Source organism: Thermobia domestica, chromosome 17 (assembly GCF_964235325.1).
Source record: "Thermobia domestica chromosome 17, izTheDome1.hap1.1, whole genome shotgun sequence".
Taxonomy (NCBI): domain Eukaryota; kingdom Metazoa; phylum Arthropoda; class Insecta; order Zygentoma; family Lepismatidae; genus Thermobia; species Thermobia domestica.
Genome location: NC_137470.1, coordinates 92578006 through 92598386, shown reverse-complemented (window position 1 = coordinate 92598386; position 20381 = coordinate 92578006). Strand labels below are relative to the sequence as shown.

At 37.2% G+C, this 20381-nt stretch overlaps 2 protein-coding genes and 1 non-coding gene across 3 annotated transcripts in view; all 3 read left to right on the top strand.

The window, feature by feature from the left end:
- Positions 1-347: 347 nt before the first annotated feature.
- Positions 348-707, top strand: LOC145674095 (uncharacterized). Its single transcript, XM_081743919.1, has one exon. The coding sequence runs from the start codon at positions 348-350 to the stop codon at positions 705-707; it is 360 nt and encodes a 119-aa protein (XP_081600045.1).
- A 4774-nt stretch (positions 708-5481) lies between these two features.
- LOC145673886 (protein twisted gastrulation-like) overlaps positions 5482-20381 on the top strand; it is a 133005-nt gene continuing 118105 nt past the window's right edge. The window contains exon 1 of the mRNA XM_081743677.1: positions 5482-5757. The gene's annotated coding sequence lies outside the window, so the exon portion shown is untranslated. The remainder of the gene's footprint in view (positions 5758-20381) is intronic.
- Positions 13919-13990, top strand: TRNAR-CCG (transfer RNA arginine (anticodon CCG)). Its single transcript has one exon. It is a non-coding gene; the product is annotated as a tRNA-Arg (tRNA).

Sequence of the window (20381 nt, the reverse complement as noted above, 5' to 3'; positions counted from 1 at the left end):
TGAATTATATGAAATAAAACCGTCATAATTTCTGAACGGTTAACCTGATGATGTCCAAACTGCGCGGCTGAACACAGAGCATGATGGGAATTTGTATGCACATGCACACGCAACGTGTTGATGTTAGCCATTTGCAAGTGAAAATGTCACGTTTGGGGGACTGAAAATCCGTATTTTGCAATGGAGAAGTCTCTCCACTCTGAACGGGTTACAGTGTGGTGTGCAATGAGCAGCCATGGAATAATGAGTGCGATATTCCTTGACGGCACGGTGACGACTGCAGGATACGTGACGGTTTTGGAAAATGATTTCATACCATTATCCAAAGTGACCCTGATTTCGACCAGATGTGGTTCATGCAAGACGGAGCTCGACCTCATCGGACCATGAGAATGTTTGACGTCCTGGAGGAGTATTTTGGGGACCGCATTCTGGCTCTGACGTACCCAGAGGCTACTGGAAAGTCGCTCGCTTGGCCGCCATATTCCCCGGATCTAAACCCATGTGACTCATTTTTGTGGGGCTATGTTAAGGACAAGATATACAGAAATAACCCCAAAACCATAGCCGAGGTGAAAGCGGCCATTCAGAAGGTCATCGACAGCATCGATGTCCCGACACTTCAGCGGATCATACAGAATTTTGGTGTTCGTCTGCGCAACATCATCGCCAGACATGGCAGACATATCGAGCATGTCATAACCTAAATTCGAATGTCTGTAGTGCAATTTACATGTGCAATACAGTTAGTGTACTAAGTAGTTTGTCACTAATTACCGTTTTATTTCTTATACGGTCACCCTGTACGTATACATACATAGCATTATATAAATATAAAAGAGAGAGAGAAATAGTAGATGGATAGGTAGATAAATAGATATAACTCTCTTAGGAAACAAACTGTACAAGGTAGACAAAGCATTTTTTTTACTGGATATCACTAGTGACAAGTAGAGATCTACACGGGATCCTAATTCACGGTGGTGTGACGAAATTAAGTAGCACTGCCAATATCTTGGAAACGAATTATTCAAGATAGATGTTTGTCAAAAAGTATTGGAAAGACCTTAATCCAGCAATGGATCAACGATTGTTGATAATGATATATATGCGTTTCAAATATAGTTAACCCTCACTACTACACTCATGTGATCCCAGTTCTCATCCTTGATATCTGAGCATTGAGATTAGGAAATAAACCGCTTATACTTTGTTCTGCGGTATCATATGTTAATTCCTGTAGCTGTAAGAATTTCTAAAAACAAAGATATTCTAAACTAAAATATACTGTTCCTGGGCATAACTGGGTAAAATTTACTGTTATGTCTGGATCTAACACACGGTTCTGCGAACTCGAAATATTTTAACTACCGGCTCTAGCGAACCAGCGCGAACCGGCTTAATAGCACCACTGCTTGCAACCGACCTTTTCATTTATTTTATCCTAGTTAAGACTACACTGTGTTGGGTAGAGAATATTTCAGTATAGGCCTACATTAGTAATTCTCAACTAATTTCATCTCACGACCCCCTTTAATTACACCCTTTTGCTAGTGACTCTCGTAAATACCTTCTTGGTTGTAATAAGCTTTTTAGGTAGGCTAGATTTTAAAATCCACCTACTATGAAGATTTCACACAATCTATCAACATACATTATGAAACAAAAGTCCTCACCACCCTTGTGTGTTGAGAACGAGTTGAGAGAGAATGAAACTTGGAACTGGTCTGACACATCAGATGGAGCTATCAAGCATCATGGCGGCCATCTTTCATTGGTATTCGAAATTTCAAATGCAAAGAGAGTCATGTTACATGTTTTAAGGCTAGAACTTTACCAGAAATACCTTGTGCGGTTATTTTAGCCCTAAAACAAGTCATTTCGGAGTTACTGCTTCTGAAAGTTTTTTTAAATATGCCCTTAGGGGCTAAGCTCGAGTTTCGTGGAGGTTGGTAAGATTTTCGTTGCAAAATTTGATTACTATTTCAGAACGCTAATGCTAATAAAATTATTTTAAAATAATAAATTTTCGAAAAGTAATATTTGAAGCATACTTCATGTTGTGCTAACTTTAGAATATTTTCTGCAAGCCTATGTACTGGGTTGTTCTTTTTCAAGCCAATAATTTATTGAAGAGAATTAATAGTTGGGGCTTTCGGAGCACAATGGATCCAAGTCCATTTTCAATAAAGTTCGGTTTTGTTCAGCAAATGAATTCAAAACGCAATAAAGAGTCCGAAATACTGTAAATGTAAGTAAAACCACGTGAAAGGGCATAGAATAGTTTCATATGACAGTCGCTAGACAGGGGCGTCAGTAGGACAGGAGAGCAGTTGCCCTCCCCCACCCTGAATTTCAGATATTGGGGGCAGTAAGGCAGTTTTAGAAACTTTTTGATAAACACAGTCCAACAGAACAAGTTTGAGGTCCTTACACCGAATAAGTACGGAGGAAGTATATATGATCAAAACTGGAAAGTTGCTTAGGCCTAATTTCCAGAATTTTAAACAGGCCAGAAACTCGAAATTAGAGCCACCTTTGGAATCCTTGGGCAAAAAATATACAAGAGAGCAATATAGGCCTATAGCACCTTACGGCCAATAGAAATGGATTATAACTGATCAAAGCCCATATTTATTCGGTGTAAGGCCTCCAAATTTTTTTCAGGCAAATTTTTTTGCTCAGCAAAGTGTTCCTAAATTTGCATTACAGCTCCCAAAATCTGAAATTTAGGGTAGGGGCGGATGACCTCTCATCAGACTCCCCTCTCTAGAGGCAATCATATAAAACTCCAGATTTCACCTTGTCACGTAGTTTTTTTTTTTCCATTTCGGATTCTTTCTCTCTCTAAAGTATGTATGTATGAAGACTGAAGACCAACATGTGCTGTATCAACGAATGCCTGCTATATTTTAATTTCAGAGCCGCAATTTGGTAAATAATCCTTTGTTTGTTTTCTGAATACAACACAATTTTTCATGATAATTCTTTTATTTATTTTTTAAATATCAGTTCTACAAGTATAGTCCAACCTTCGACTACGACACCTTCTCGCAAATTAACTGATAAGCATTTGAACAATACAATAAACGCTAAACAGAAGAGGAAAAAGAGAAAATAAATTGTGACCTGCTGTAGCCACAAGAAATCAATTCATTTACGTACATGGGAAGAAATTAGTCTTCTGAATGGGAAGCACTTTTGGCAATTTTCTTTTTGTGGCATTTTTTTTACAAAAAATAAAATAAAATAAAAATAAACATACGTTTCAAACAAGTCTTAAAAATACACGTGTTTAAAATATAATGTTTAAAACGTAGGCCTATTTAAAATTTGTTTTAAACAAAATCAATTGTTTAAAACAAGTTTTAATCATTTGTTTTAAACATTTTCTTTTAAACAAAACAACCCTGTAATAAAGTACTTTAAATATAGAAAAAAATAATGACTTATCCATTAAAATCAATCCCTTTTCTTACTTATGGTCACTGTTGCTAAATACGAAATAATATAGTTGGTTTCTTGTCATTAATACGGTATTCTTGCTCTTAATGTTTGCAAACGTTTCAACAGCCAAAACAACTTGCTCGCTAAAGCTTCCACTCTGTAAACTTAAGTCATGCCGTGACTGTTTAGTGGCACGTTTACATAAAGTATAGATTAAGAAACTGAGTCAGCTCCTTGATCTATGATATTAACTAACAACGAAATCTTTAGAGAACAATTAGCAACCCCTCATTGTTTCTTAGAATGGCCACATATTTTCACAAAATATCTCTGTAGTTGGTTACACTGTAGTCGAGGGAACATCGCTGGGTGTGTGTGCGCTCCCACCACTCGGAGGTTGAGTCAGGGATGCCACGTTTAGTGATTTCGTACTAGATTTAGTAATTTCACTACCGAACCAGTGATATAGTACGTACTTGGCTTAAATGGGCACAATTTAGATATTTTTGCTATTTCATTTGAGATGCAGACAAATGACAGAGAAATGGTTCTTAATATCATAGGGAGAAGTATATTGAATTTCACAAAGAACGTAGAAGTCTTTTATTGTTCTTTTCTATCTAAACGTAAACTCGTACTGTGAAATGACTACAGGCCGAAAACAGGGAGTAACTGTTCCATGTTTTTTCGTTCACCGACTTGGGATAGGATTGAGCAGATAGTTTTCTTAAACAAGTAGGAAGTGGCGTAACTAATGGTCCCGAAGGGCCCGCAATGCGGAGATCCCACGACAAAAGGGACCATTTAAGTTTCGAAGATTAACTTTATGGTCTCATGATGTTCAAATTCAAGTTTCATGCTATTTCAGATTTTTTCTCAACATTGTTCTGTATGTTTTTTTAACATTTTGAAATCAGTGCCGAGAAAGCTAGTTAATTTATCGCGAGCACTGTCTAGAGAATGGAATAATAAACAGAAAGGATTTGACACTTTCTACATATAAAATAAGTAGTCCTGAGTGAGTGTGTGACTGGCTGACTGATCATTCAACGCTCAAGGCGAACCGCTAAAGCTAGAATCTTGAAAGTGAAGAGCGTGGAATTTATTTACTTATTTAACAATCACCAGATACAGCTCAGAGGCCATTTTATATTGGATATTCAACAACAGCAACAAAATCGCAAGGATTTGGGAAGGTATCGGCCAGGGCCTGTTTAGTAGGAACCATCCCGGCATTTGCCTGGTAGGACTGAGGGAAACCCTGGAAAACCTTAGTCAGGATGGTCGGCAGCGGGAATCGAACCCACAGTCTCCCGAATGCGAAGCCAACACTCTACCACTTGAACTACTTCACTCGGTAAGAGACTACTAAGGAAGGATTTTTGGAAATTCGACAAGGAACGATATAAATTATTATGAATCTATTAAAATGGCGACATCTTGGAATCTTTGGAGGTTAGAGACATGAAATTCGGAGTGTGAACTTCCCATTTAAAATAACCAGACACGTGTTTCGTCGTTTTTCCATGTCACATAAAAGGGAAGAAATAGAGTGAGAAGAAAAAAGTGTGGGTTTACAGTTATTATTATTATTATTATTATTATTATTATTATTATTATTATTATTATTATTATTATTATTATTATTATTGTACTTCGAGTCAGACGAATTCTATGTGAAAGGAGCAGAAGGAAAGAACACAAAATATTGCATAACAGTAACATATATATGCATGCTTGTGTGTATGTCTATATATATATATATATATATATATATATATATATATATATATATATATATATATATATATATATATATATATATATATATATATATATATATATATATATATATATATATATATATATATATATATATATATATATGAGTGTGTGCGATTTTTCGACATGACAATTATTAGTGTCCTTGGTATGTTACTGTTATGTCACTTTAAATTATAACGTTTAGTGATTTTCGATTTTCAGATTTAGTACTAAATGTTAATTGTTCGGTGGCAACCCTGGGTTGAGTAGAAGGCCATGTGACAGCACGTAGAGCGGACGTATCTTGGTTGTTCATCTACTGCTGGGGTTGTGTTTGAAGTGTGTGGTCGATCTTCTGGTATGCGAAATTTTCCCGCTTCTTGGATGCGTTTTCACTGAAGTGTAAAAGACGAAATGAGACGACGGTAATAACTTAGGTTAGTGCTTGTGTCTCAAGGTAAAGCTGAAGGAGAAGGATAAAGCCCGCTTTCTCGTGCAAAACTGTAAACAGGTGAACTTTTGGATCGCAGAACATCGCTTCACAAGGTAAACATTGTGCGATTTATATATTTAACAGTAAGTGTAGATCAAAGCCAATAAGAGTTATTTTTACTTCTGGTACATTACAATGAAGTCGTGCATTGATAAGTAAACGCCTCGTAAGAATGAAAATTCCTAGCAGTAAAGTGTCAATACAAGTGACAGTGCTTTAATAACATGCGTTAAGTTTCAGTAAGGATGAAGTTTCTTGTAATTAATTAGCTTCAGGTTTGACGACCTAATTGTGTGAGTATAAGCACAGATCTAATTTAAATGTATTGCGCTTATATTATGTAAGTTTGAATATTGAAATATTTTTGATAAGAATTGTATAAATGTTGGTCTTCGTGTATTTGGTTCGTTTTTCCAAACAAAGCTTTTACTCGCACCAACAGCGCCAGAGCAGAAGAAAGAAAGAAAGAAAAAGTAACGCTGAATTATTAGCAGAAGTTGAGAATCCAGTTTGTAAATAATCTGTATGTCACGGATAGTTCGCTTTAAGATAAGTGGAGGCTGTGAAACTCTTCCGCAGGTTGTTCTCATACATTATAATTAACGCAAATTAGTTTTCATGACCATGTAAGTTGCGACCAACGTTCATGTGAATAAAACAAATTATCAGCACACGAAGAGCTATGGAAGGAGAGATGGCTTTTAGTTGTGTGACATATAATAACATTTCCTACCATTGTTATTTTTGTCTTACTAAGCTGTGTTTCTGTACTATGTGCTAGCTGTTCGTTCAATTAAGTCGTTAATAAGTTCACAAATGTGTGTTAACACCGAAATTTTTGTGATCTCGGCGGGAGTCGAACCCAGGATTATGCACTCTAACCGTCCTACTAGGCAGCGTCAGATACTTCAATCAGAGAGAGGTTAGGGGCCAGGCTCCCCTGTAATTTTCGTTGACCCTGAGACCAGAATGCGTCATTATGTGCTGCACAAAAAATACAATTTAGATACCTAGGCCCTACTCGTAAAATAGGTTTTATTTAGATTCATTTTAATCTCTTTAAGAGGATACGTGAATAAAAATTGATGATTACAGCTAGAAATTAATGATAAGCAGAGAAACACGTCTTTTCAGCAATTTTTTAAAATACATATTTCTTGGTAATTTCTCAGTGACACTGTAAAATAGAAAGTGAGTGAGTGAAATTACGGTAACTGTATTAGGCTGAATGGCGCGAAACACACCGCAAATTTTCGCTGAAGTTCGGAGGTTCTTTGTGCGTAGACATTTAGGAGCTAGCATGAGAGAATGAAATTAACATCCCAATAAGAAGCATAAGGAATCAGGGCAAGATCTTGAATCCTGCAAACTACGCGTTCGCAGAAGGTTCCAGGTGCCAAACTGGAAAATGAATTTTGTGTTTTAAGTGTGACTATTTATTAGAGAAAATACTATGATGAAAAATTTTTCCAAATAGCTTTAAATAAGTATCGTACAGACTGGGAAACGGATAAAATACATCAAAAGCACAATCTTTGCGTGGATCGCTCACTAGCAGATCCAGATGGGTCGTTGTGCAGGGGGGGGGTCGCTTCTTGGAAGAGGAGCGTAGCCTCAAGGTGACCAGAATTTTAATTTGCAAGAATTGGGCGCATATGAATCTGGAGCTGAAGGCGGGGATGTAAACCTGATTCCCAGATTTCATTTTGGGACTTGGATTTGTTTTTTTAATGAAAGTATATTATTTCTGTAGATTTAAGTCAAAAACGCACTTCCGTTTCGGAGGCGTGACGGTAGGGGTGGACGGTTCCTGAAAACGTAAACCGCGGTTTCGGTTTGCCACTTAAACCGGTTTGAAACGGTTAACCGAAACCGAACCGAACCGTTTCCAAACCGAACCGAACTGATCCCAAACCGAACCGAACCGAACCGATCCCAAACCGAACCGAACCGAACTGATCCCAAACCGAACCGAACCGAACTGATCCCAAACCGAACCGAACCGAACCCAAACCGAACCGTTCACAAACCGAACCGAACCGTTCTCAAACCGAACCGAATCATACCGTTCAGAACTGTCCGTAGAACTTTGACAAACTAAACTGTCCAAAGGCTTTGAAACGTGGTTTCGTTTACTATTGGCTAACCAAAACTTAAGCGAATTCCGTCAAAGCAAATTCACCTGTATCCACATGGAGCTGAATTTAATCTTTAACTCAGTCGTAAGATACGACCAGTTAGCAGATTTGTGTATAATAAAAGAATAAAATAGCAAAGAGCCTGAAAGTACTCATTGCAGTATAGAAATGATCCCAATAAATTCCTTCAAATTAGAAGCATTTTATATGTCAACGGAATAAAAAAAAAAAAAAAATCACTGGTAGTGATCAGTCTTTGAAAAAGATGAAATTCGTTGGGTTAAATTCTGACCTGTTAAGCCCCCATTCTACAACTGCTTCAAATTCGAAAATGTTATTATTCCCCTTGTTTACCTTCACTTTTAATATTCCCTCTCAAATAGCAGCTTGCATGTGTCTCTTCATTTCTCTCATTTTTCATACTTTCATTCTCACCGTTGTGATTAATGTTATAAGAAAAGCGTGATTAGCTAACCAGACTCATCATCATCAAAACGGCGAACACATATTTCAGACTTTGACCGTTTCTGAATTTGAAAACGCTCCTACGTACAATGTAAGTCAATTCTCGGCACCTTGTATATCACATCGTTAACAAATCATTATATAATTACTTTCTGTAAATAATAAGTAAAAACTTCTTGTGAGTTTTACTGAAACGTTTGGATTGCGAGCGTAGCGAGCAAGAAAATTTTTAACAAATCTATTTCTTTGCAAACCGACAACAATATTGATTTAATAGGGCGCCAATACTTTTACGGGGCACCACATCGTTTACTCATTTTCAACACTTCTTTTTTCTTATTGTTTGTTCCGCGCCCTCTTGCTACCAGCTCCCCCCTCCCCCCGTAGCTACGGCGCTGGGTGTGGTATCTTCTCCGTCACGATGTAGGTTTTGTACATTTGCTAATCGTACGCATAATATCATTCTCTGACAGAAGAGTTGCACTAAGTTGCAATCTCGCTATCTTCGATTCTGGACAGTGAACACAATGGCGAGGAAACATCTACCATTTCCCACTTTAATTTCTCTTTATTTCATCACCATACGGCCAACGAGTGTGATTACAGAGGTAATGGAGGAGTACACACGTGAGAAATTGTAAAAGATCTAGGCTTAATAATAGACCAAGGGCTTAGCTGGAATAAACACATTTCTGAACAGTGTATTAAAGCTAAGCGCATCTTACGACAGCTTTATAAATTAAAAGGCTATCGCAAGAAACAAGACTATATCTCGTTAACACTCTCATTTTGCCTCTGTTCGATTACTGCGATTCAATATATGGTAGCTCTCTCTCCACTCAAAATACTAGAGCAATTAAGAAAATACAGAATTACTCTATAGGCTTCTCTCTCAATTACAGAAAGTCTCAGCATATTCTGCCGGTACTTAATGAAAACAATATCCTAACCATGTCCCGAAGACGATATCTCCGATACTGTTGTTTACTATACAAAATAAATTCACATAAAACACCACCTTACTTGCATCATAAATTAACATGTAGATCAGAAATTCACCGTTACAATACCCGAGGAGGAAGCAATAAACTGAATATGCCCCGGCACTCTTGAAAAATAACAGAGAAGGCATTTTCAATTTCGGCAGTAAGAATCAGGAACTCCCTACCACAGTCAATCACTGACAAACCATACAATTCATTTAAATCATCACTCCAAACATTATTATTTAGAGGTCAGAGACAAAGCATTGACACACATGAAAGGTTTACTACAGTATGAAATTGGACTGAAATTGGTATGAAGTTGGACTAACAGTATTGTTTTTTTTTTTTTTTTTTTAACATTTACATTTACATTTCTGAGTGTTTTGTTTATCCTTAGTATTATTGAATGTACCATGTTATGTTGTTGTTTGTATCTTGTATCTTAATTGTGTCTTTGTTTTTTTCTTTCTTTTCTTTGTAATGATGACAAGGGTTAGGTGGCAGAGCAGCCTCCGGCTGAACCTCGCCCGCTGAAATAAAAGAGAAATTCAATTCAATTCAATTCAATTCAAATTGGCAGACATTGATCTGGCATACGGGGAAGCGGGCGGTAATGGCCGTGTGGCACAACGGTGTACAGACAACAGTTTCCTAATCTTTGAATTCCACACCACGCAACGTTTTCAGGTGTAGAAGAAACAGGATTGCTGGAAGCACACAGGCCCAAAGCTGGACGAAACAGAACCGTATGGACTGTGGCTTTTGAGGAGGAAATTCTTGCTTGAGATCAGAGAAAACCGTCCACCAGCACACGGGTAGTAACTGCTGAAATTAACACCCATCATCGGCAGGTTTGGAACATGCTTCACGAAAATCAGATGTACTCTTTCCATGTCCAAAGGGTGCATGCATTACACGCCATCCACGTAGGCGGAAGTTTGTCCAGTGGTTACGCGAATCATGCTAATATAGCCCGCTTCATGTCTCGTATTCTCTTCAAAGATAAAGCTATGTTTTCCCATGATGGAATGATGAACACTCACACTCAACATTTGTGGTCTGAGGCAAACCCATATGGAATGTTAACTCGTGCCCATCAGGAACAGTGTTCTGTGAATGTGTGGGCATTAATCGTTGATAATTCTCATCAGACCGTACCTACTACCACAATGCCTAACCGGATGGGAGTATTGGATATTTTGAAAGATATTCTGTCTGAACTACTGGAGACTATGCCACTGGCTGTTCATCGAAACATGTGGTTTATGCACAACGGTGCTCCAGCACATTTGCTGTGAAGGTGCGAAATTGTCGCAACGCATCCTTTCCAAACAAATGGACGGCAGAGGACCGGTATCTTCGCCACCTCGCTCATCCGACCTTAACCCACTTAGATTTCTTTTTCTGAGGCCATATGAAACAACTAATCTGCGCGACGCCTGTGCAGTCAGAGGAAGATTTGGTTGCTCGAATTGTTGCTGCAGCATGGAGCATTCAGGAAACGGCAGGAGTGTTTCAACGCGTTCGCAGCATCTTTCCCTTCGACGCCGCTGTAACCTTTGCATTGAAGTGGTGGGTTGAAACTTTGAACACCTTTTGCAGTGTCCGTTCTGACAACCATCCTCTTTCCATGTAAACAAAGACTCCCCTCTGTACCTTGCTCCCTACAACTACCTTCTGTATGCAGTCCCGTTATACAATTTGGATCCTGAAATATCGGCCCCTGTTACAGTACGTACAAATATCGTGAATGGAAGGAATATTTTGTTTCACACCCGTCAGTTTAGAACATTGATTGAAAAAAACGTACTGTAGTCGCATTTGTATGATGTACTGATCGAAATGAATGTGCTAAAACAGTTATATGTATTATTATTATTATTATTATTATTATTATTATTATTATTATTATTATTATTATTATTATTATTATTATTATTATTACGCGTTATTTATTTGTCTGTAGTTCTTGTTCAATTACTGTAGTTGTAAAGGTAGATGCGTTCTCAAAAGCTTTGCGATATCATTAATATGAGCAGATCAGCAATCGGAATTTCTTTATTTTCTGTTACTTATCGGCTTGTGCCGTACGTATTTTTACATTCTAGAAACGTAAAGTTTCCAGTGAGTTCTTGTACAACGACTTTACTAGTACTTTTTGAGGAGGTATGCAACCACACACAGTAATTTTTACTTCATCCGCCATCTTTTATCTCTTCGTGTATGAGTACTGACCTGCCACGTAGTATTATTTCTAGGCAGTGAAATGTCCTTTACATGTTGTTGTCCACTCAATTTACGTCATAAAATATCGAGGAATTCCCTGTGCCGCCATTGCACAAATCTGAAAACTGCAAATTTGGATAGAGCAGGTTAGGATATTTTGTCAATATCATGCCGCATCACGTCTACAATCAGTAGTTTGTGCAATATTTAACTCTAAAGTTTGTTTTCCCATGCTTTCGGCAGCCTATAACACGTAAACGACACGCTTTTCGTCCTATGTGTACTGGAAGTATTTTTTTTTTTGTTTGTTTTGCTCTCAGAAATCACCCCTCTGTTTTTGTACAACGAATTTAGCGCCATACTGTGTAGCGTCATCAGAATCAATTTGACTACACTAACGCGACAAAAGTAACTGTTCTCAAAAACAGCATAAATTTTCTTGGTTACCTGATAATATTACACCACGATATATTCCACATACAGGTGTAAATCATGCCTTCCCCCCCTAGTCATTTCAAGACGAATTTAATGTTTCATTCTAAACGTAGCTTCTCCTGGAATAGCATCCACCCTTCAAGTAACTGCCACCCCTACCACGGTATCTCCTAAATCCTCCCATGCTGTAAAGTTGTCTTCCAATGGATATTAAGAGTGTTATTCCAAAATCCAAAACATCAGTTCTCCACACAAGTACGACCCTTAAATTGTTTCAGTAATATCGAAATAATTTTAATCTGAATAAAGTTATACCGAAAAACGTAACATTCACCCTTATTATAATGTCTGGGTGGACGGTTGCTAATAATGCAAACTGCATTTCTGTCGATTTCAAATATTGAACTGAAACCGAACAAATAGTCCTCAAAAAGGGCCCAACAGTTCTTAAACCGAACCGAAACATTCTACAAACCGAACCGAACACTTTACAAACCGAACCGTTTCAAAACCGAACCGAACCGTTCCCAAACCGAACCGAACCGTTTCCAAACCGAACCGAACCTTTCTCAAACCGAACCGAACCGTTCCCAAACCGAACCGAACCGAACCGTTCCCAAACCGAACCGGACCGGTTTGAAGTCCAAACCGATTGATTCGGTTTAGACTACAAACCGAACCGAAACCGGTTAACCGGTTCTTGGAACACCCCTACGTGACGGTGTCATGATTCACTAGTCGACGCAATATATCAGATGTGCTTTCTTACACAGTACTTACACAAAAGAAAATACTGCATTGACGATGGCATTCATTTTAACGGTAGAGTGTACAATTTGCTCGAATTATTTATATTTTGAATAATAATTGGGGGACGACAGTTGAGAAAAGACAGTTTCGGCCTACGCAAAGATAGATAACAGAAGTATACATGCTTAAAGAATAATACAAAAGATCAACAAATAACAAAGGACATGATATTTCTATGTACATTTTTTGGTAGCATAAAATAATGCAATAATTAATTATAAAGTGATGTTTAATAGTATATGGCACAGTGTTCCAAGTGGGCCAAAACATAGGGGAGCAATCTTTACATAGGTATTGCTTTCATTTTGTTTGTCAGGATATAATTCAGCAAATTGAAAATTGAATATATAGGCTATATATATAATATTCAAACTGAACTCTGAAGATGTTTTAGTGCCTCCGTGATTATTCTGCCTTGTAGTGATTATCCCGAGCATGAATTTCGTGGCTTTCCCCCGAAATAAGAATGATGACAACTGGCGTGCTCACTCAAGGGCACAGATCTAGTACAGGAGAATGAAATGGATACACTTTCCAATACATAGTACTAATCATCATTACATTTAAACCTTGTACTGTACTACTAACAGGAACCCAGAGGGTCGGTTTGAAGTTAAACCGCAGCAGTAACACACACAGAAATGAATTGTAAATATAAATGCTATATAAATATAATACAAAGTGGCCCAAAAGTAGACATACTGTCCCATATTGATCGGCCCATAACATTTTATATAATTTACTTACTGTTATCCATACAAGTTTGAATTAGTTTAGTTTATTTAATTTCTTTCCACTCATACATTGAACTCGGAATAGACTGAGACAAATAAACTTATTATCTTAGTAAACTAAAATGTCATATTTGATCAATACAGGGCTGTGTATCTACTTTTGGGCCACTCTGTATATTGCAGTACTCCTGAGCCATATTAATCACTACTAAGATAAATGCACAATTTATTCAGTTAAATACTGCAAATAATGTAATAAAAGTATCAATACTAAACTTTCTCTTACAGAAACTCAACAGAAATTTTGTCAGATCTAGCACGAAATGTGTATAAATTTTACATGAATTAAAATTATATAGAATCATAATATAAGCCATTATAATGCATAAATAATAAGAGGAAACTCTCTGAAAGATTGGGGGCGCGGTGGCTCAGTGGTAGAGCGTTCACCTCCGGTGCTTGAGGTCGCTGGTTCGATCCCAGCTCGCGCCGTGTGGACTTTGTGGTGGACAAACACCATGCTCGTGGGTTTTCTCGGAGTTCTCCCGTTTCCTCTCACTTTCTTCATTCCACCACTTCATTTCTCATCACGAAATGAACGAAAGATTGGAAATGTAAAACCAAAGCGATGTTTCCGTTCAATACTGCAGACACAAACTGAATTTCATTTTAACATACCGACTAATGATATTATTTGAAATATTTAAGATTTGAAAAAAAAAAAGAAAAGAAAATTAAAATTTAATTTTGAAAAATTCTCACCTTTAAACGTAGAGAATGAAGTACGTACAACTTGTTTTTCTTTAATCTCGGATATATAATATGGACCTATTTGGTTTAATGAGCTAACACGCTTGCCGTTGGTGCGTCTGGCGCCGGGCTCAATTCCCGGTGGGGGTACAGTTGAACGAAAAAAGTGGTTTGGATTCTACTATAATCAGTAGGTCCAAGTCTCCTTTAGCCGTCCTGGCTCGACCGTGGGACGTTAGACAAACAAGTCAAGTATCATATGAATAGTATAGAACTGTTTATGAAAAATATGATATAATAGGCTTATATACACATTTTTTACTATTGTTGTTGTGCCCTTTTGTTTCAGTTAGAGATTTAAGAAAAGCAATTTCGAAAACTTTTTCGAGTCCGTTCATCTGTTTTGATTTTGTTTGCGATTCAGATACATTCAAAGAGTTCAACATTAGACTCACTCATGACTTTTCTGGAATACCCACGAGTTCAAAGTAATTACGGGCAAAAAACCTAAAACTCTGTCTTAAATTCAAACACCTCGAAAGGCATTTTAGTGAATCACCCCCACTTCTTTTCCTTCCCTTCTACGTTAAATGGCAAACAACGCTCAAATATATGTTTAATTATTCTAAATGAAAAATCAAGCTACCAACTTTCATGTCTCTAACCGTAAGGGAGCGCGATATATTGGCATCTTAATGATATTATTATTATTATTATTATTATTATTATTATTATTATTATTATTATTATTATTATTATTATTATTATTAATTCTCATCCATTTCTTCTAAGTAAAATGCTAAAAAGCGCTGAAATACTTAGGCCTATTGAATTATTTTAAGTGAGAAATCCACATATCAAATTCCATGTTTCTGACATTCGCAGATTCTTAGATGTTGATATCTTATTATAATAATTGCAATACCCGCCCCTTTTACTTTCCACCTCTTTCTTCTCCATTGCAATAAAGTATCAGAAAACATTAAAATGCATGTCAAATTATTTTAAACGAGAAATCTAAGTACCAAATTTCAAGTTTTTAACCTTAAGGGATACGGACAGAAGGCCATCTTATTAAAATGATTTCCACCCCACTCCCCCTTCTTTTCTTCGAATTTCCAAAAGAAATCCTTCCTTAGTGATACCCTATATCACAAATTATCTAATGTCCGAATTTCAAGTTTCTAGCTTAAGCGGTTTGGCCCATGCGAATATCAGTTATTCACTCAGGACTTCATCTTTTATATATGAATTAAAATAACAGCTTCTGTTATTTCCCAAGAAAAGAGGAAATGCTATTTAAAAGTCACAATGAATTCCTAGTCCCTTTCTAATGTTTCCATGTTGAACCCCTAAAAGACACGGCTCTCTTTGTTGATCTAGTAGCTACCGAACGTACCTTTGATATTTGATGCATGAGGTTCTGTGGTTTGATTCCCGGTGAGTGAGCATCGAACGCACTACAGTGGTTCAGGTCCAACTTTAAACTCTAGGTCTCGTTCTCTAAAGCATCGCTTTGAACAAACTACGTAAATGCATATCAATCAATCAACCAACCGAAAAGTATCATTTCAGATTCAGATAGCTTTTCGGTAAGGAGCGCTGAAGATTCTGTATTTCTCTTTATTCGAGGTAAAGGTAATTGAAGTTTCGAGACCCGAATTCCATTTCCATGTCCTTTTTCTAGGACACAGTTTTACAATACAAAGTTTAGTTCAAAAAGTGAGCCGTCTTGCCCTCCTTCCAAGCATCTCTTCGTCCAATGAATGAATCATATTCTCACTCCTTCGGGGCTTATGGTGACCGCCTCAAGGAAGTAGGGACAGAAGTATTCACAATTCAAATATGTCTGTATTAAGTACCACACATTTTGATTAGACTCTGTTAGGCTTGTCACACCGATTGGATCGGTCGGGAAAATACCATATTTGTATTTCCCAATAATAAATGCTGGAAGTGAAATATCTTTGAGGGAGAGGGCGTTCGCGCCCTCCGCCCCTCCGTGAATGCGCCAGCGGGTTGGCTGTAAAACAGCCCTTTACATTTGAAATGAACTTTTGCATCAGTTGGCGCAAGTGCCACACCCACAAGTGATGTTAGTTTGAGGAAAATTTGCCGCGGCGCAGGGAGACTTAGGAAGGTTTAAAAGAAGAAAATAGGGAGATTTTACGAATATGAGATGAAATGTGGGGAAATTTAGCTTTTCAATAGATATTGTAGTCAAGGTTCTAGAAAGCAGGTCCCCCTTTTCATTGAACTGAAATACAAAAACAGAAAAGAGCGTGCCCTGTGGGATTCTAACCCGCCTTCACTCGCTAACACTTGCTCGGCAATACTATGTGAATTAAATATTAAGCTTTGGTGAAGGAACCAACCTAGCTACTAACCCATATGGGGAGGACCTGTGTTCTAGAACTTTCCCGATGTGAAGCACTACTGCAGTGCGACTGAAGACAGAGACATTCTTCCCACAATCCCGGCATGTGCACAAAATACAAATTTAACGTATTCTTCATTCCTCTCCAACAACCCTTGCGCGATCTTGCTAGAGAATATCATTGACAAGTATGTCTTTGAAATGGGAATGGATCAACAAACAAAAGTACAGTGACTCACATTAATATTCGGACACTTGCATTTTGTTAAAAGTAGGAAGGATTATGAAATAAATGAGAGCCGTGTGAGTGAAAAAATTAGGTATTTAGATATCCATATACTTACAGAGAGAAAAGAAGTACAAATACGGTGTCTTGAACGAAAGAAGCAGAAAGAACTTACAGATACTGATGACACTGTGTATTTGCAACGCCACTTTAATATTCGGACACCTACTACATAGATGTTTTGTGTGTGTTGTTGCTTGCTCACAAACGCTTCACTAGTACTTAGTGAGAAACCCACGACGTTTCCTGACTTCCTGTAAACGGTTGGACATGTTTCCAACAAGTTTGTTGGTAGAATGGGGCGATATGTCATCCCATGCTGCACGGAGAGCCCTTTTCCAATCGTCTCGTGACGTTACTTGTACCCGTTTGACCTTATGCTGTAGCTCATCCCAGATATGCTCTCTAGGGTTAAGGTCGAGACTCTGCGGTGGTGTTTCAAGCACTTTCGGACAATTATACAGTAACCATTCGCGCACTACATGTGCTTTGCACTTCGGGTCATTATCCTGGTAAAATTTAAACATCCTCATAATTCCTAATTTTTCAGCACTTTGGTGGAGATTTTGCCGGAGAATATTCAAATAAACCTCCTTTCTCATAATCCCTTCAACAAACACCAATTCTCGCACTCCCGATGCAAAAATACACTCCCATACCATCACACTTCCTCCTCCATGCTTTACCTTAGGTTGAAGATTTGCAGGATCTAACTCTGTATTTGGCTTCTGCCACACAATTACATTGGCATCGGACTCATGGAGATTGAATTTTGATTCGTCCGTGAAGAACACGCCATTCCATCAAGTTGCGGGCTTCTCAATATGAACTTTAACGAACTTAACTCTTTTATCTTTGTTAATTTTACTAATAAAAGTCTTTTTCTAGCTATTTTCCCATTAAACCCTTCACTTTACAACACTCGCCAAACAGTTTCAGGATGCACCGTCTTCCGTGTGTCTTTATACAGCTCTACTGTTCATTTCAGCGAACCTATTTCGGAATTTGCTTCACTTTCTGAATCAATTTGCTTTTCTCTCCATCATTCAGTTTCACAGGTCGGCCCTTTTGAGGCACTGACTCGATTCAAAATCTCTATTAAATCTTTGTACAATGTCAAAATGGTGCTTTTCCAAATATTGAGTAGATCTGCAATTTCCTTGTACGATAGACCTTACGCATGGTGAAAAATTATTAACTGCCTTTGCTTAAACGTTGCACTTGGTCCCTTGTGCCCCATTTTCCTTTTATGCTTTCTCTCAGTCACACTAATCACTCGTAAACAAAGTAGATACACAAGTCCTGTCTCGGGACAACTTAAATTGCAACTGGAACTCTTCCACTGTCTCGCTCACTATTGGTAAAGAAACGTCAAAACAACTGTCCGAATATTAAAGTGGCGTCCAAAATACGGTATATTGCAATTGCGTGCTTATAAAGTGGACTTAATTTGCATAATTTACTTAACTGATAGCATATTTGCTCGACCAAACGATTGCCTTTTGGCTTGTTTTCCGTTGGTTTCCCATTTATTATTTTTTACATGTATAGCAAGCAAATTATGTGTAATATCTATGGTGTCCGAATATTAATGTGAGTCGCTGTAAGTCAACTGCACCTGTTGCTTATGGATTGGGTGGCATTATCACAGTAAAAAGAAATCTCGTCGCCGCATAGTGCTTCGGTTCAATGACCACAGTTAAGGGTTGAGAAAGGTCAGCGTAAATGAAATGCACATTTTCGAAGTTGATGCGACTAGACTTTTTTTGTCCATTGGTCCAGGGACGGGGGGATACTAAGAAAATACCGGCGGTAATAATGGATTTTTTATCATTTCTGATTGAAATTTTAACTTAAGTTCCTAATATCAGTAGCTCACATTCGCTGCCTACTGTTTAATATTCACATATTCACTTTGGTAATGTCTATTAGTCCATTTGTCATTCGCCAATATTTTCGTTTGATCCTGAGTCGTTTCATTATTATTATTATTATTATTATTATTATTATTATTATTATTATTATTATTATTATTATTTATGTGTTATAACTTTTGAATAGTACTTCGTTTTAAATGTAGCTAATAATAATGATAAAAACGCAAGTGAGCATTTTATCGAAAAAAGAAAGCTACGAAACTTGAAAGAAGACGAGAGGCAAGTGAAGGCTCTAAAAAAGTTTCTTTCGACTTAGGGAAAAACTTTTGGAAGTGATAATCATACAAATGTTGAGGTGGTGTGTTGTCAGTAGCAATTACTGTTAACGAAGCATTTGCAAGTTGACACACTTTAGAAACTAAGTTTATTTTACTTGATTCAGTAATTTGATTGTGAAATTAAAATGGGTTGGACACGGCCTCTTCGGTTACAAGTGAGTTAAATTTAATGTGTTTCAAAATTTGAATACAATTAGTACTTACACAGTATATGTGAATATATCTCGAAAAGGTAACTGTAATTGAAATCAACTGTCATCAAGAGGTCATTAGGATTATAAGTAACACTTTTTTTTCTTTTAGAACTCCATCTACCACATCAGCGTATACCTACTACGCTCATTATGTTATAACAGTCATTATCAATCTACTCTTTCGTATTAAAAGTAAATGGAACGATATTTTAAACATTTGATAATAGTCCTAATGCAAAGTAGAGTTTTGATTATTAGTTACTGGTGTTCATGTTCATGGATGCACCAACGAGGTAGTCTGAGAGTCTGCATGCCCCAGAATTTGTAATTTTTAAGAAAATTAGCACAATTTCAGGGGGCAAATACACAAAATTATTTGCAATTTGTAGGCTATTCCGAAAAAAATTTCGGATCCAAAAGAGAAATCTTGGGTGCTACTGCTTGTGTTTACATTGTGTTATTCATTACTTGATTTCGAACGTCTATGTTGGAAAAAGACATGAAAGGACTGAATTGTTTCATAGGCCTAAGGGACTCTGAAAAGAAGGTTTGCGGGAGGGGGGAGCTTTTGAAATTCTGCCTCTGGATCGAAGACAAATATCGAACTTTTGTCATTTGTTGTGTATTAAACAAGTTCAGCTAAAATTAATATAGAATTATTTGAGATCAACTATGTCCCAAGAACAATTAAATGGACTTGCTTTGATGGCCATTGAAAGTGACATACTCAATGAAATGGATACGGGTGCAATAATAGATTTTGTCAAATTGAAACCCAAAAAAGTGTCTTTATAACATGGGCTTTTCAGTAACCAAGAAAGTTTTTTTTTTTGGTAGCATAGTCCTACGGTTTGCATAGCATAGCATACGGTTCTTTGAAGTTCATTGGGTATATTGTTTTGCATTGTCTGAAGTTATTTATGTTCCTGGTTAGTTTTTTTTTTTTTTTTTTTTTTTTTGTGGGGGAGCAATTTGAATGAATTACAACATAAATTATTTGAAATTATTAATTAACCAAAATTCCACTTCCACTGAAGGATTTTTCTTGTAAAATATATTCT

Excerpts from the sequence above, each read along its gene's own strand:
- LOC145674095 (XM_081743919.1), top strand. The coding sequence starts at position 348 with ATGTGGTTCATGCAAGACGGAGCTCGACCTCATCGGACCATGAGAATG.